The following is a 17,065-nucleotide window of genomic DNA, read 5'->3' as shown; positions in this document are numbered from 1 at the left end:
TTCAGACAGAGGGTGAAAAGAGGTGCTGCAGCACAGACAGTATGAGAAATAAAAAGAGCTTTTTGAACATTAAAGCATGGAGACACTACCTACTGATATACACCTGAACATCAGCAGGAGAGGACTCTTTAAAGTAGAGACACTACATACTGATATACACCTGAACATCAGCAGGAGAGGACTCTTTAAAGTAGAGACACTACATACTGATATACACCTGAACATCAGCAGGAGAGGACTCTTTAAAGTAGAGACACTACATACTGATATACACCTGAACATCAGCAGGAGAGGACTCTTTAAAGTAGAGACACTACATACTGATATACACCTGAACATCAGCAGGAGAGGACTCTTTAAAGTAGAGACACTACATACTGATATACACCTGAACATCAGCAGGAGAGGACTCTTTAAAGTAGAGACACTACATACTGATATACACCTGAACATCAGCAGGAGAGGACTCTTTAAAGTAGAGACACTACATACTGATATACACCTGAACATCAGCAGGAGAGGACTCTTTAAAGTAGAGACACTACATACTGATATACACCTGAACATCAGCAGGAGAGGACTCTTTAAAGTAGAGACACTATATACTGATAAACACCTGAACATCAGCGGAGAGGACTCTTTAAAGTAGAGACGCTACATACTGATATATACCTGAACACCAGCAGGAGAGGACTCTTTAAAGTAGAGACGCTACATACTGATATACACCTGAACATCAGCAGGAGAGGATTCTTTAAAGTAGAGACGCTACATACTGATATACACCTGAACATCAGCAGGAGAGGACTCTTTAAAGTAGAGACGCTACATACTGATATACACCTGAACACCAGCAGGAGAGGACTCTTTAAAGTAGAGACGCTACATACTGATATACACCTGAACATCAGCGGGAGAGGACTCTTTAAAGTAGAGACACTACATACTGATATACACCTGAACATCAGCGGGAGAGGACTCTTTAAAGTAGAGACACTACATACTGATATACACCTGAACATCAGCAGGAGAGGACTCTTTAAAGTAGAGACACTACATACTGATATACACCTGAACATCAGCAGGAGAGGACTCTTTAAAGTAGAGACACTACATACTGATATACACCTGAACATCAGCAGGAGAGGACTCTTTAAAGTAGATACACTACACACTGATATACACCTGAACATCAGCAGGAGAGGACGCTTTAAAGTAGAGACACTACATACTGATATACACCTGAACATCAGCAGGAGAGGACTCTTTAAAGTAGAGACACTACATACTGATATACACCTGAACATCAGCAGGAGAGGACTCTTTAAAGTAGAGACACTACATACTGATATACACCTGAACATCAGCAGGAGAGGACTCTTTAAAGTAGAGACACTACATACTGATATACACCTGAACATCAGCAGGAGAGGACTCTTTAAAGTAGAGACACTACATACTGATATACACCTGAACATCAGCAGGAGAGGACTCTTTAAAGTAGAGACGCTACATACTGATATACACCTGAACATCAGCAGGAGAGGACTCTTTAAAGTAGAGACACTACATACTGATATACACCTGAACATCAGCAGGAGAGGACTCTTTAAAGTAGAGACACTACATACTGATATACACCTGAACATCAGCAGGAGAGGACTCTTTAAAGTAGAGACACTACATACTGATATACACCTGAACATCAGCTGGAGATGGAGACACAGGTACAAATATCCTCCCACAGATAAAGACTTTCTGGTTGTTTTGAGATGAGATCACGAGTGACGTTAAAGGACTCTTGTTTGTCAGAACATGTTTTATTATTACTGGGGTCGTTATGGGAGATTTACTGCAGAGCAACAAACAAATCAAAATAAGACATTTCGATTTATCAAACTTATGGAAGCTAATTTCTTCCAGATGGAGACAAAATAAATGAAGTGACATTAATGGAAATATCCGTGAAAGTGGAAATGATGAGATCATTAACTCAAACTGCTGCTGTTGACAAACAACAAATACTTAATAAACAGTGACTTTCTTATTCTATATATTCACTTAGAGAGTGATATCGGACTTGCTATTTATTTGTACGTCTTATAATTTTGACTTGCATTGAATAAGAAAGCCTGATTTTACTATCACATGATTTTTCACTTTGAAGTTAAAAAACTGATTAAAATAATTACACTTTTTATATACTTCCTAAAGTTTGACGACAAACGTAAAAAATACTCGGATAATTTTGATTTACCGTCTAAAAGATTCCACCCTTAAAATCTTAAAAGACAAACGATTTCTGACTTAAATAATAATAATAAATATGCTGGCAAAAGTTGAACATTTTGACTGTAAATGTAATATTTTTATCTCGCAATTATCTGTTTTAATGTACATGTTTTGACTTGCCATACCTATTATTCCTAATGTGTCATCACATCAATACATTATTCCAATCAACTGAAACACACAGACATGTAGAAGTACATTAAGAGAGTAAAAACAAGGCAATTCTGATCCAGAAACGGTTGAAAATAAAATAAAATAAGTCCAGAATTAACAGCTGTTATGGGTCGGGGGTCTTGTGTTTTGCTGACTCGCTCTGAAGGTCACGTCTTTCCAACAGAGAGAGATATTTCCTGACTCAGCATTTTCACAAGCTGGAAAACTGTCAAAAAAAAAATACACAAGACTTCCTTTCTTTCTCACTGACTGATGAAAACACTCCCCACAATGTGTCATGTTTCAAAAGGCTTGCATCCTATCAGTATTTTTCGACAAAACTCCAATAGAGTTTGGTCAAAAATATCGATTTTATGATGAATTGAAACAGTTGTAATCCTGATTTTCTGACACACAAGAATCGTTATCTTTGATTATATCACCTGCTTTTCACTTGAAAATACACACGTTTTTACTTACCATTGAGTGGCTTTTCAGAGGCTTATAAGCATGTGCACTTCCTCATTCCTTTGTCCTGTTTTAACGAGAAAAGTCAGTCATGTTTCTAGGTGTTTATTTCATGAGCGCAGGGCTTTAGAACAATATATGTATCCCTGTCCCTGAACTGAATAACTGAGAATGTTGGAATGCTCATATTTACGATCGTACTGATGGAACATGAAAGCAGCATTAGCTCAGTTTAACTTTCCTACCTTCCAAGGATTTAATGCCACGCGCGCACACGCACACGCGCACACACACACACACACACACACACACACACACACACACCACACACACACACACACACACACACACACACACACACACACACACACACACACACACACACACACACACACACACACACACACACTGTATTCAGCAGGTTGATGGACGGTCCAGTGAAATCGTAGTCCAGTTAGAGAAACTCTATCTGTCTCCTCTGTCTGCCCAGCTGTCTGTTGTCTGCACACACACACACACACACACACACACACACACACACACACACACACACACACACACACACACACACACACACACACACACACACACACACACACACACACACACACACACACACACACACACACACACACACACACACAGGTCCATCTGTCGACCTCTCCTCTCTCCCCCAGCTCAGCAGGCTAATTAACTAATGTGCTGATCTTTCACTGCCTCTTGTGTTAACCAGTGTGTGTGTGTGTGTGTGTGTGTGTGTGTGTGTGTGTCACGGGGTTAATTGTTGGGCTCGTCTTACTGTACCTCTCTGTCGCTGCCGGTTTGAAAGCCATTGAGAAGGCGTCTTGTAACGCTCCGTCTTTCAGCAGACACTCTTCTTCTCGTGTCTCATTAGCGGCAGTCAGTCGGAGCCGCACTCCTCAACACGGCTGTCAGATTCGTGACTTTGTGAAAGTTAATCTGAGCTCAGCTGTGTCTAGGGTTTTTATGTTTAATGTTTCATCAAAGCAGAGACGTCTCCCAAAAGAGCCTCTTCTTCTTCTTTCCTTCTTCTTCCTCGGATGTATTGATGAAGCTCAGACCTCCACGTGTCTGGATGTAACCTCCACGTGGCCAGATGTGACATGACACACTGACTCTGTATTAACACGACAGGGCAGCAGATTACAGAAGTTTGTGTGTCAGGATTTATTAAAGCTGTCCGTTTTGATTTAAAATCCCCCCCCAAAAAGATACATGAGCTCAGATATCAGAGCTGCAGGAATCTGGTTGAACTGTTTCCTCTCAGAAGGAGATCACACCTTCCTGTAGCTTCAACTAAATGTTCATTTCAGTGTTGATTATTAGAAGGGCTGCAACGTCGACATTGAGTTGTACAAAATCCTCCCCTTGCAGGACGAGCAATCTCAAAAAAAAATGTGCTGCTTAAAGGTGGGGTACGTACATTTGAGAAACCGGCTCGAGATCGCTAGAATGTGAAAATACACAACCGGAGAAAATCTGCCACTTCCTCACAGAGCCCCTCCTCCAACACACACGAACGCGCACATGACCAATGAGGGCACGAGGTAAGTTTGTGCCCCGATGGAAGGCTGACAGGCAGGCAGGCCAGGTTGTACTTTTTACAGTATCACGGCTTCTACAGATGACATTTTTTATGGATTTTTTGTCAAAGCACTTCAGATATTAATTACTATCGGGACGTTAAGAGCATTCCATGGAATATAACAAAAAGTGTATCTCGAGCCGGTTTCTGAAACGTACCTACCCCACCTTTAATACGACGAAACAACCTATCTGAGCATATTGTTAAGAATCAACCAAAATATATTGCCGTTTTAAACAACCAAAGAAGACCCCGCTAGGTATTGAACAAAACCTGAAAGGAAAAACATAGAAAAATAACATTTTGTCTTAAAACAAAAGCAAAAAGTCACTTGGATGATGGCTTTTTTAACCATATGTGCGTAAAGCCAAACATAGGAATCGTCAACATAGAGTAAAAACTTCTGTAGTTTTCCATTTCAAAATATACACACAATATACATATATATATTGCAGAACATGTAATTGTTGTAACACTATTGTGCAGTTGTCGTTCTGCCAAATTATCAATCAATCTTTCAGTTCAAGACATCAAATATATTGAATTGATTTTTTAATAAAAAGGCGAAATGCGGGAAATATTCACGCTGCACAAACAGACGTCAAAATAAAACAACATTAATGCAAGATACATCAATAAAAGACAAGGAAACAATACAAAAATAACAATATAGATACATTTAGAGCAGCAACCAGTTAGAACTAAGACGACATGTGAATTAAAACCGTTTAACAAGTGGGAATTAAGAGCAAAAGTTGACCTTAAATTAAATAAGAAATCTAATACGACACACGAGCTACCAACCGGTAAAAGCACTGTTCAGCGTTTCAGTTGAAGATGATATTGTTGGAGCCCGTTGATTGTTTGCTGTGAGAGGATAACATCGAAAGGTGTCTCTGGGAATGAGCGGCGAACCTGAGGGCTGTGAAGCTTGTCACAGATTGTGTAGGCTCTTGAAAAAACAAGCATCACAAATTTAAAATCAATTGTAGAAGGTACTGGAAGCCGCGGTAACGACCTAAAGCGGCACGGTCGTGTTTCCCGACACACACGGAGAACAGGTCTGGAGAAGGGAGCGGATCGATGTGTGTGTTCCTGTTGGATTGAAACGCTCTGATCCCGTCTGTGAGGAGGCTTCAGAGCCACTTCACCCTCTGATGGGCGACAGTGGGGGTTTTCACAACTGGTGGGAAATATACTTCAACCAGTAAGACACTCAAAACCGATGTATTGTATGTCGTAGTATTTAAGAAATATGAAGGCTCACAAAACGGAGCATGCCCATAACAAATATCTTACTGTTAATACAGCATTATATCCATTTCATTTGTATGTATTTGCAGAGTAGGATAGAATATGTGGGAGTCTGTGTGGTCACAGGCCATGAATGCATCGGTGTATCTTGATGGTAGAAATCTGGGATCAGAATAATCCTGAAAGCGAAAGTAACGAAAACGTTGAGAGAAATACAAATATCGGAGAATATAAGAAACACGAGCTGACAGAGGAGAAAGCGAGGCTCTTTGTTTCCACTCTCATATTCTCTCTTATTGATTCGCGTGCCCGTGCTGAAGCCCGATCTGAAGCGCTGCTGCAGTCGAGGGTTCAATTCCCACCCGGACGCCCACGCGCAGAACGTTTCAGATTTTAACGCAGAAAAACTCCTTCAGGGAAAGAAAAAAGCCTCCATTTTGTCTCATGAGTTTAGATTAGGATGAAACTGATTTCACTGCTGTGTGTGTGTGTGTGTGTGTGTGTGTGTGTGTGTGTGTGTGTGTGTGTGTGTGTGTGTGTGTGTGTGTGTGTGCGCGTGCGTGTGTGTAATCAGAGCTGTCAGTCACACGTAAGCGGAGTAGAAATCGCTGCCAGGATGAGAGTGAAGTTTCCATCAGCTCAGTGCTGAAGCTTTATGAGAGAATCAGTGAGAATACAGACGGAAACAGATCAATACCTCTATCTGACACACACACACGCGCGCACACACACACACACGCACGCACACACAGCTAATCTCTACACTGTCAGAGGAATCCTGTGTGTGTGTTGGAGAGTTTTTGTGTGAATAATGAGGACTAAAAGCTCCATTTCATTCTGGAGAAATGTTTTCTTCAGTCTCATGCATTTGAAAAGTCAGAATGACTGAGATTGAGGTCAGGATATCGCGGGTAGGTTAAAGTCAGGATGTGTAGGTGGATGTCCAAATGACAACACGCAGAATAAACCAGATTGAGAAGGTTTATATAATGTTAGTCTGAACCTTCATTCTAACCAGTCTGTCTAACACTAGGTTTTCAGCTCGATATGTATTATAGCGATTACCTGGAGATCAATCTGGTTGCTGATATCACAAAGTCTGGCACGATACCTTTTGTTTCAGAGTCTGTTAATCTTTTAATATAAACCTTAAATAGACTTTGCTATTCGCTACCAAAGTGCCACCTTGTTCATGTTCCATCAATGTTTTAATGCTAAGGAACAAGAGGCTCTTTGACCAACATGGCGACACAGACAGGCGATGGGAATTTCAAAATAAAGGCATATGAACCGATATGTATTCACATGCATTCGTTTGATTCTGAAATGTCCCTAACAGGTTCCTGTAGTTGATCACTTTATAACTCTCTCTCTCTCTCTCTCTCTCTCTCTCTCTCTCTCTCTCCACAGCCATGCCCCGTTAAAGCTGCCTCCTCTTCCTCAGTCCTGCAGCAGATCTCCTCCTCTTCCTCCTCCCCTCCTCTCCTCCTCCATCCCTCCATCCTCTCCTCTCTCTCTCCACCATGTTGCCCTCTTCCTCACCTCTCCTCCTCTCCCTCCTCCTCCTCTCCCTCCTCTCCTCCCCCCTCCTCTCGGCCCCGGCTCTTCCCCCGCCTCCCCCCTTGGCGACGGGTCGGGTGGTGTTTCGGCCGTTCGACACCTCCCTCACTCACCTGACGGTCCACCGGAGGACGGGCGAGGTGTTCGTGGGCGCCGTCAACCGCGTGATGAAGCTGTCGTCCAATCTGACGGAGATGAGGAGTCACATGACCGGCCCGGTGGAGGACAACGCCAAGTGTTATCCCCCCCCAAGCGTCAGGGCCTGCGCTCACCGGTCAGTACACTTGTCTCGCTGCTGTCTCGCTGCTCCACCTGTCTGTCTGATCGGCTACTTGTCATTTTTATGCCATAATGTACAGTTACATTGAAAAAGGTTTGACGTACTGAACCCTAAATAGAAATTATTATATTTTTTATATTTTTAAATATATATTATAAAATAACTTTTTTTAGGAGATATTATAATATTTTAATAACATTTTTAATTAACTTTTTTATGACCTATGATAATATCTACTTTTTGTAGTCTGTCTAGTTCAGGGGTGTCAAACTCAAATACACAGTGGGCCAAAATAAAAAAATGGGTACTAGTCGAGGGCCGGACTGGTTCAATGTTTATTGCAAAAATTATTGAAATGAACTTATTGCACATATTAAACCTGGAACTAACAAAGCTTAAATTATCAGTTGCATTCATTTCTTATGGCTCTATCTGCAGCTTCATTTCTAAAAGTAAATGTTTCCACAGGCCAACAACAGCTTCAACAAAACTATTCCCCTCAAAGAGAAACCAAACATGCCCTGTTGTCGTGAGAGAGAAAGTGCAGAAGGAAACATCCATTGAAACTCATACTTGGCTTCTCATCTCGGGTGCAGGGTCATCAATGTTTGGGCTCAGGCTCTGAGCGGAGGAGACCCTCAGGATGGAGGGAAGGTGCAATATACCGGCGGGCCAGATCTAATAGGAATTAGAAATTATCCTGCGGGCCGAAATTAAATCCACCAAGGGCCTGATTTGGCCCCCGGGCCTCGAGTTTGACACATGTGGTCTAGTAGATCTGTACCAAGTTACATTTATTCACAGCTTTAATCAAGCTTTTTAAATGAAGCTATGAATGTATTTTATTACAGGACAAAAAGTGATTTTACTGATTTAATTAGTTTTATTAAATCAACTTTCTTTGATGAGTACATTTTGACAGTGCACACCTCTCTTTTGGGGGGAAAGCAAACAACCACAATTATGGTTTTAAAGGGGACCTATCAAGCAAAATGCACTTTTTGATGTCTTTTATACATAAATATGTGTCTCACGCAGCGTCAGAAAATAAAACCCTCTCTTTTTTCCTCCGTACCCAAATCTTTTAAAAACGGGGGAACAACGAGCGGATACAGATTTGCTGCCGATATGACGTAATTTCCGATGGTGGACCCACAGAGAGTTGCTATCAGAAACAATGCCTGACGTGTTTTGGACGTAATCTCGTCTTTGTTTACATTAGCATCGCTAACACTCAGAGCTAACCTGAACTGGAGCACGTGTTTAAAAAGCAGGAAATAAAGAGGAACTCACCTTGTGATGAACCCGCAAGAGAAAAGGCATTTGAGCTCCATACGGTTTCAGAGATAATCCTTGATGTGGTTTAGAACAGGATGGCGTTTTATCTCCGGTAGAATTCTGAGCAGGCATGTCTGAGACCCATAATATATGCCTTAAAATAGCATGATAGGTGCACTTTAAGACATTTGGTTGGATAAAAACATGTTGTGAGTATTGGCAATTCTTAATTTAATCAATCATTTTTAAATGCTTGTGTAGCCTACTGTAGGACTCCAGAGTTATTTGGAACAATCCTTCTTAGCCACTACTGGAATCTAATTTACACTAGAAGACTAATAATATTAATCAGGCCTACTCCTTTTCTGCGACTTTGCACAATCAGCAGCTTTAAACAGAATGGATGGCAAAAAGCCAACCTCCAAAGAAACTGCAACATTTTCATGAAACGTTTCAAGGTTTTCTGGGTCTTCATTCTCACCTGTCTAACCTCCACCTGTCTCCCCCCCCCCCCCCCTCAGACTGGACTCCTCAGACAACGTGAATAAACTCTTGCTGGTGGATTACACCGGGAACAGACTGGTGGCGTGCGGCTCCATCTGGCAGGGCGTCTGTCAGTTCCTCCGACTCGAAGACCTCTTCAAACTCGGAGAGCCTCATCACCGCAAAGAGCATTACCTGTCCGGAGCCAGAGAGGCTGATGGGATGGCAGGTGAGCATCGGGGGGGTCAGTTATATATACATGCACCGGTAGAGAATTAAGAGAAAGATTGTAGGGGACAGACTTCAAAAACAGATGGAAGCGACCATCTTGAATCTGAATTTTTAATAATCAAGTAAATGCTAACTCATGCTATCGGTAGCTGCAGAGAAAGTCGCTTGGGCTCAGAGGTTGCGTTAGACTTTTTCGCTGCCCGTCTTTTTGACGAACAAGATCGTAAAATTTCAATGATTTGTTCGGCAAAGTTAGGTTTGGAAACGGTATCATTTCCTTTTTGGAGGGCATGCATAATACGGAAAAACACCGGAGCCTGCTTTCAGATTTTTCCGCCATTGTTAAAAAAAATCTGTCATAGACGGAAAATATTCGGTTAACGCGACCTCTGCTTGGGCTAACCATTAACTAGCTAACAAGCTAACAAGCTAACAAGCTAACAAGCTAACAAGCTAACATTCATCCTGTTTTTTTTTTTTTTTCCAGAGTCCGATGAAAATAGACAATGCATACTGGTCCAGGATTTGTTTAGCCTAGCTTAGCACGAATACTGGAATATATATATTTTAAAGTGACTGTGTTTTTTAGTTAGGCCTCTAAGTCTTAATTCTGCATTTCACAGTCCGTGCTGTCGTTCCTACTGCAGATTTAAATTAAAAAACATTAATTAGATTTGTCCTCATATCACGTCAAATTTCTGTCAATCTTTCTGCCATACAAAATAGAAAACAGATCCCTAGGGTTTCCTTTTCGCTTTGTTCTTTACACGCTAGAGAAACATTTCAACCTGCAGCCGTCAGTCAAGCGTCAACATGTTGTGCAGGTTTTTATTGTAAATCAGATGCTGTTTTATTTTGAACAAAAACCCGAATGAAAACTGTCGGGACAAAACAGAAGATGATTGACAAACAACACGAACATGACAGTCCTCATATCTCCGCTCTCTCAAACGTTCAGCGGGTTTCTGATGTCTCTGTTCGCATGTCACCCACCGTGCTGTGATATAAACATTAGATTGTTATATCTCATTATTGTACGACTTGATCTCATGATTGTAAGTTCTTAAATGGTTCGACACGAATACTGAGACAGCCTTGAGGGACATTAGCAGGACTCATGCTATTAAAATGGAAAGACCAGTGACAGCCCTATAAAAACTAGTTAAATATTCTTTAGACGTTGTTACAAGGCTCTTCTTGTGTATCTTCTTAATATTAATTTTACCTTTTAGTTTAATAATAATATATTTTATTTCTATAGCGCTTTTCTTGAACCCAAAGACGCTTTACATTTGGGAGGGAGGGTAGACAAACAAAACAAAGCAGTCAGGAGGAAGTTGATTGAGAGGGGGCGGGGCTTATGGATACAGAGTTGAAGAGGTGGGTTTTGAGAAGGCTCTTTCCCCGAAGCTCCGGAGTTTGGCCCTTGGGGATGGAAAGCAAACCGGCTGAGGTGGATCTGAGGGACCGGGGTGGTTGGTAGAGGATGAGGAGGTCAGTGAGGTAGGGGGGGGGGGGCAGGTGGTGGAGGGCTTTGAAAGTGAGGACCAGGAGTTTGTAGTGGATGCGGTGTGAAACGGGGGTGATGGGATGCTTTGGTGTGGGGGAGGAGTCTGGCGGCTGCGTTCTGGACACGCTGAAGTCTATACCGTTGAGATCCATAATGTATTTTACAAGGGCGTCCTAAACAAGACGGCAGGATTAAACTTTTTCGTATCGAAGCATCAGCCGTAAAACAAACGGATCAAATGATAAACGAGCAGTGTTCAGTAACAGGGCGTCAAGTCAAGCAGTCCAGAATCCTACTTTCACCCTAAAATTCAGCCTTTTTAAATATTAATCTATCTTAAATCGACTCTGGAGCTAACATCAGTATGAAGTTGCATACTTTAAAAGCACATTCACGAAGGTGTGGTTTTGAGGAATGACATAATGTATGTTTACAACTACTGATAGGGTTAGGGTTAGAAAATGTTCCTATTAATATTACTATCCACTTTTAATGAGTTTCGTTCTTGTTATGTGCTTCGGCTAGTTTGGTCTGTAGTTCAACTTTGGGACAACTTAAGAACCAGTTTACTTTTCCGGCAACCAGAGTCGAGGGAACACGTTGCTGTCGCGCCATATAATAAATAATATGGTGAATGTTCTGCGACTTTACGGCTTTAAAATATATGATTGTGTTCTTGCCACTTTTCGATCTCGGTGCTTCTGCTTCTGTTACTACTTTGTGCTCTCGCCCTGAGCTGTTGGCGCTCCAGTTAATCTCTGACATGTGGCTCTCGGTTCTGGTGGCTGCTGGTTGAGTATATTTGGGGCCAGAGTTGGACTTAATTTCAAGGCCGGTGCTGATACAGTGGAAACACCAAATACTGGTTTGCAATTGGGCCCCAGCTTCAAACTGGCACTGGCACTGGCTCAGTGGAAAAGGAGTAGAAAGGATCTGAACTGGCTTCATTGGTTAATTCAGATGGAGGCTGGAAACTCTGAATCACAGATCAGCAGATACTTTCAAAATCGCTATTTATAGTCAGTATCTGTCTCTGTTTTTTATTATTTACTGAACACCCTGTCCTTGAAATTGAAATTCTCTGTCTGTATCTGCCAAAAAGACTCCGTAGTAAATAGATTCATCTATAAAACATTCGGCGCCTGTGAACCATCTCCTCTTTCTCCAGGTGTGGTTGTTGGGGAGGACGATTGGACTGCAGATCCGAAGAGAAAGAAGCCGATGAAGGGGGGCAGCCGCCTCTTCATCGGCGCCGCCATCGATGGAAAGTCGGAGTATTTCCCCACGCTGTCCAGCAGGAAGCTGGTGGCGGACGAGGAGAGCGTCAACATGTTCTCTCTGGTCTACCAGGACGAGTTTGTCTCCTCTCAGATCAAGATCCCGTCCGATACGCTGTCCTTATACCCGGCCTTCGACATCTACTACGTGTACGGATTCTCCAGTCGCACCTACGTCTACTTCCTGACGCTGCAGCTGGACACGCAGCTCACGCAGATGGACGCCGGCGGGGAGAAGTTCTTCACCTCTAAGATCGTGAGGATGTGCTCCAACGACACCGAGTTCTACTCCTACGTGGAGTTTCCTCTGGGCTGCACGAAAGACGGCGTGGAGTACCGGCTGGTTCAGGCCGCGTACAAACAGAAGCCCGGGCGGAGGCTGGCGCAGGCGCTCGGTCTGACGGAGGACGACGATGTGCTCTTCGTCGTCTTTTCACAGGTGAGCTACCTTCATGTCTTTCATTATTGTAAAGCTCTTTGAATTGCCTCGTGTTGAAAGGTGCTGTATAAATAAACTTGCCTTGCCTTCAGCTTCCTCTGTTCTGATTGGACGTCTTTATCTGGACTCTGTACTCGTTTGTTTATTCCTTTCTTTTTTGTTCCCTTGTCTCTTTCAATGTCTGTTATTTCCTTTTTAGTGATCTATTCCTGTTTTGTCAGTTTAAATGTCTTCCCTTAGCTTTTCTTTCTTGTCTTATTGTTGATTTTTATTTCGCTGTTTTTTGTCTTGTTTCTGGTCTGTCTATATTTCGTCTTTTTAGGGTTTCTTTATTTCTTCTTCTTCCATTTCTACCTTTCATTTTATCCATTCACAATTCAAAAATATGCCTTTTTTAACTTTTTTCTTTACTCCTTTTTCCATATCCCCCATCTTGTCTTAACTTTTCGATAACGATATTCTGTTTTTTCCATTCCTTCTTTTTCTTCCTATTTATCTAACGTCTAGACTGCAGACGTTCGACGAATCAAAAGATCAAAAGAAATAACTGTTTACCCTACAAACATTTATTCTAATTGAAGCTTTCCAATTTCTTGTTGACGTTACTTCTTAAATGTTCCTTTCTTTCCTTTCTTGCTTTACTTTTTCCTCAATCAGTCCTTCTTCTGCTTTTGTTCTTCCTCTAATTATTGGTTTGTTTTTACTTGTTGATGTTTTACTTTACTTGTTTTTCATCTTTTCAGTTTTCTTTTTGTCATTCACTATCGTTTCTTTTACTCTGACATTAGTGGCAGTGCCTTGTTTCAGAGATGCAAAGCAGCACTTTTCAGACTCTTCTTTGTGTGGTTTCAGGGTCAGAAGAATCGCTCGAACCCCCCCAGAGAGACGGTCCTGTGTCTGTTCACGCTCCACGACATCAACCTCGCCATGAGGGAGAGGATCCGCTCCTGTTACCGTGGCGAGGGACGACTCTCGTTACCCTGGTTGCTCAATAAGGAGCTCCCCTGCATCCACACGGTGAGTTCAGTAAACCTTAAAACGCCTATCAGGAAAAGAACTCAGACTGATAAGAGTTTGGAAGTTGTGTCTTGATGGTAACCCTTTATTTGCTAAATGTTGCCCAAACTCTCGCAAGACTCGCAGTTTGAACCCAAACCTGAGCCGTTCGAGGTCGGATCTCTTGAGAGTTTACAAATCAAGGGTTACCATCTATAACTATAACAAACATTGTTGATACGGCTGAATCAGCCTGTATGTTAGCTATTCGTCTGTCGACCTATAACCTGCAGGGTGACCTTTACTTTCTTGCTAAAACGTTATGATTTTTAAAGCATAAAATCCATCTCCAGAACTAAAAGGCTAACGTTAGGCTATGAAGGAACTACAGCACGGTCACATGACTTCACGTAGGGCTGGGTGATTTGGCCTAAACTAATGGACAATTTTCGATTTAAACCTCGATTTTTTTTGTTTTTTTCTAAACAAACCAGACCAAGGCATCAATACATATTTTCTTTATTAACACAATAAAAATAAATGAAATTATCAAGTAGTCTAGGCCTATGTGAACAAATCAGTTGTTCAAGAATAAAAAAAATAAAATAAAAACAGCACCACGGCACTTGGCTGTCATTAATGTGCAAAGATTTTTTTTAAATCAAACTGAAAAAAAAATCTCTTGTAGGCCATCCCTGAAAATACTTGTAAAATGAAATACAACAAATAATAAATAATGATAATGAAATGAATAATAAAAAAATACCCTCAAACAAAATAACATCCCTTTAACTTTCTAGGAAGTTGTCTTTCTACAGACCTTACACAGTTTGTTCTATGTATGACCGCTTGTACCCGAACCACTTCCATACAACTGAAGTAGCACCTTTTTTAGGAATGAGTTCTTCATCTGTTATGCTCAACAACGAACACAGCATAACAACAGCAGATCGGGCAGAGCTGCAGATCGGGGAGTCACAGGCAATGTGGCTGAGTTTTGTGCGCGTTCTGGAAAGTGAGAGCGTAAGCTACTACGGAGTCCCTTAAAGCAAAACAAATCTGCGGAGTTTAGAAATGTTTTAAAATCGCGATTTTTCGGTTCAGCCATTTCACAAACCGTAGGAAAGTAAAAATGCAAATTAATCGTGAAAACCGAAAAAATCGCCCAGCCCTAACTTCACGTCACCACCGCTAAGCTAAAGGTGGCTAATGTTGGGCTATAAAGGAACTACAGCACGGTCACATGACTTCACGTCACCACCGCTAAGCTAAAGGCGGCTAATGTTGGGCTATAAAGGAACTACAGCACGGTCACATGACTTCACGTCACCACCGCTAAGCTAAAGGAGGCTAATGTTGGGCTATAAAGGAACTACAGCACGGTCACATGACTTCACTTCACCACCGCTAAGATAAAGGCGGCTAATGTTGAGCTATAAAGGAACTACAGCACGGTCACATGACTTCACGTCACCACCGCTAAGCTAAAGGCGGCTAATGTTGGGCTACAAAGGAACTACAGCACGGTCACATGACTTCACGTCACCACCGCTAAGCTAAAGGCGGCTAATGTTGAGCTATAAAGGAACTACAGCACGGTCACATGACTTCACGTCACCACCGCTAAGCTAAAGGTGGCTAATGTTGGGCTATAAAGGAACGACAGCACGGTCACATGACTTCACGTCACCACCGCTAAGCTAAAGGTGGCTAATGTTGGGCTATAAAGGAACTACAGCACGGTCACATGACTCCACGTCACCACCGCTAAGCTAAAGGCGGCTAATGTTGGGCGTGATGACGTTTAGTCGTCTCATTTAGACACTTGTTTGCAACCGCTGTTTTTAAATCCACCTGTGGGGTTTTTACTGAGGTATTTTATGTCGTAGAAAAAAAACATCAGCTTGTGTTAACCACAGACCTTATTTCAGAACTAAAACCATTGACGAGGCAACAGGAAGTGTTAAAACGCCGACTCATTTTCGGTTTGAGGACTCATTACTGCACCACACCTGAAACACACTGATTTAATAATATACTACATTGTGCTTCCTATACTATAATGTACCTGTCTATAATGGAGCTCTTCATCCCAAAGATCTTTCCAGAGATATCCCCCCCCCTCTTCTCTCTCTGCAGTGGGGTTATTTCAGGTCGGGGGGGGGGGGGGGGGGGGGTAGATAATGTTCTTATTCATGGCGGTAATGGCCTGCAGGGTAACCATGGTAACCCAGTACAGGGAAACCCGCCAGGATACGAGTTCGGGATGGAGAGGGGGGGGGGGAGGTCTGGATTTGGGAATATGGAAATGGGGGAGGGAGATAGGTGGTTGCCCCCGGCAACTAACTAACCAATGAAGCAACTAACCCACTCAATATCTAACTAACGAATGACAACCAATCAGCCGTGAGATGAGGAAAGTGATGAAATATGAGATAATGAGCTATGATATTGGTGTGTGTGTGTGTGTGTGTGTGTGTGTGTGTGTGTGTGTGTGTGTGTGTGTGTGTGTGTGTGTGTGTGTGTGTGTGTGTGTGTGTGTGTGTCTGTCATTTGAGGGCAAAGACAGAGGAGGTGGGGCCAGTGTCCATGCTCTGACCTCCTTCTTTTATCATAAACAGCAGGGAGTGTGTGAGTGTGTGCTCATGCATGAATGTAATATGACAAGGTCCTTGTTCGTGTGTGTTTTATTTGTGTATGTGTTTATTTGTGTGTGTGTGTCTCAGTCTTGTTTTTCATTAAGCGTCACCAGCAGGCCGCCTGTCTGCACAACATGTAACAATCTGTCCTGTACGTGTCTGTGTGTGTGTGTGTGTGTGTGTGTGTGTGTGTGTGTGTGTGTGTGTGTGTTGTACCTTCAGGACTTTCCTTCACACTTAATGATGATCTGTCTGCCATGTAAACACACACACACACACACACACACACACACACACACACACACACACACACACACACACACACACACACACACACACGCGCTCTTCTTCACTTGACGATCCCGTGTGTCTTGCTGCAGTCGGCTGTTCTCGCCTCCATGTTTCCTTTGTGAGCTCACCTGAGCTTTTTTACTGTTCATTCAACGATTGAGAGTAAAAATAATAAGTACTTTAATGCTTCAGTATTTATTAAATTGCAGAAGAAGAAGGCATGCAGGATTTCAGCCCTAATTACATTAATAATCTCTTGGTGTTGCTGTGCTTATGGACCTTTTTTTGGAACAATACAATATATATTT

The 17,065-nt window shown here is 42.2% G+C and overlaps 1 protein-coding gene and 1 long non-coding RNA gene across 2 annotated transcripts in view; one reads left to right on the top strand and one right to left on the bottom strand.

The window, feature by feature from the left end:
• The window catches only part of plxna3 (plexin A3), a 151,380-nt gene that overhangs the window by 30,804 nt on the left and 103,511 nt on the right, over positions 1-17,065 (top strand). Inside the window, 4 exon segments of the mRNA XM_034087271.2 lie at positions 7,184-7,607; positions 9,413-9,603; positions 12,284-12,831; positions 13,684-13,848. Coding sequence (XP_033943162.2) covers positions 7,297-7,607; positions 9,413-9,603; positions 12,284-12,831; positions 13,684-13,848 — 1,215 coding nt within the window. The 5' untranslated portion in view covers positions 7,184-7,296.
• On the bottom strand, positions 1,861-3,903 carry LOC139434074 (uncharacterized). Its single transcript, XR_011643484.1, has 3 exons — positions 3,718-3,903; positions 2,926-2,980; positions 1,861-2,671 (listed from the first exon to the last, which is right to left on the bottom strand). It is a non-coding gene; the product is annotated as an uncharacterized lncRNA (long non-coding RNA).

Source organism: Pseudochaenichthys georgianus, chromosome 7, assembly GCF_902827115.2.
Source record: "Pseudochaenichthys georgianus chromosome 7, fPseGeo1.2, whole genome shotgun sequence".
Lineage (NCBI taxonomy): Eukaryota > Metazoa > Chordata > Actinopteri > Perciformes > Channichthyidae > Pseudochaenichthys > Pseudochaenichthys georgianus.
Note: the sequence above shows the minus strand (reverse complement) of the source record. Positions and strands in the feature narration are given on the sequence as shown.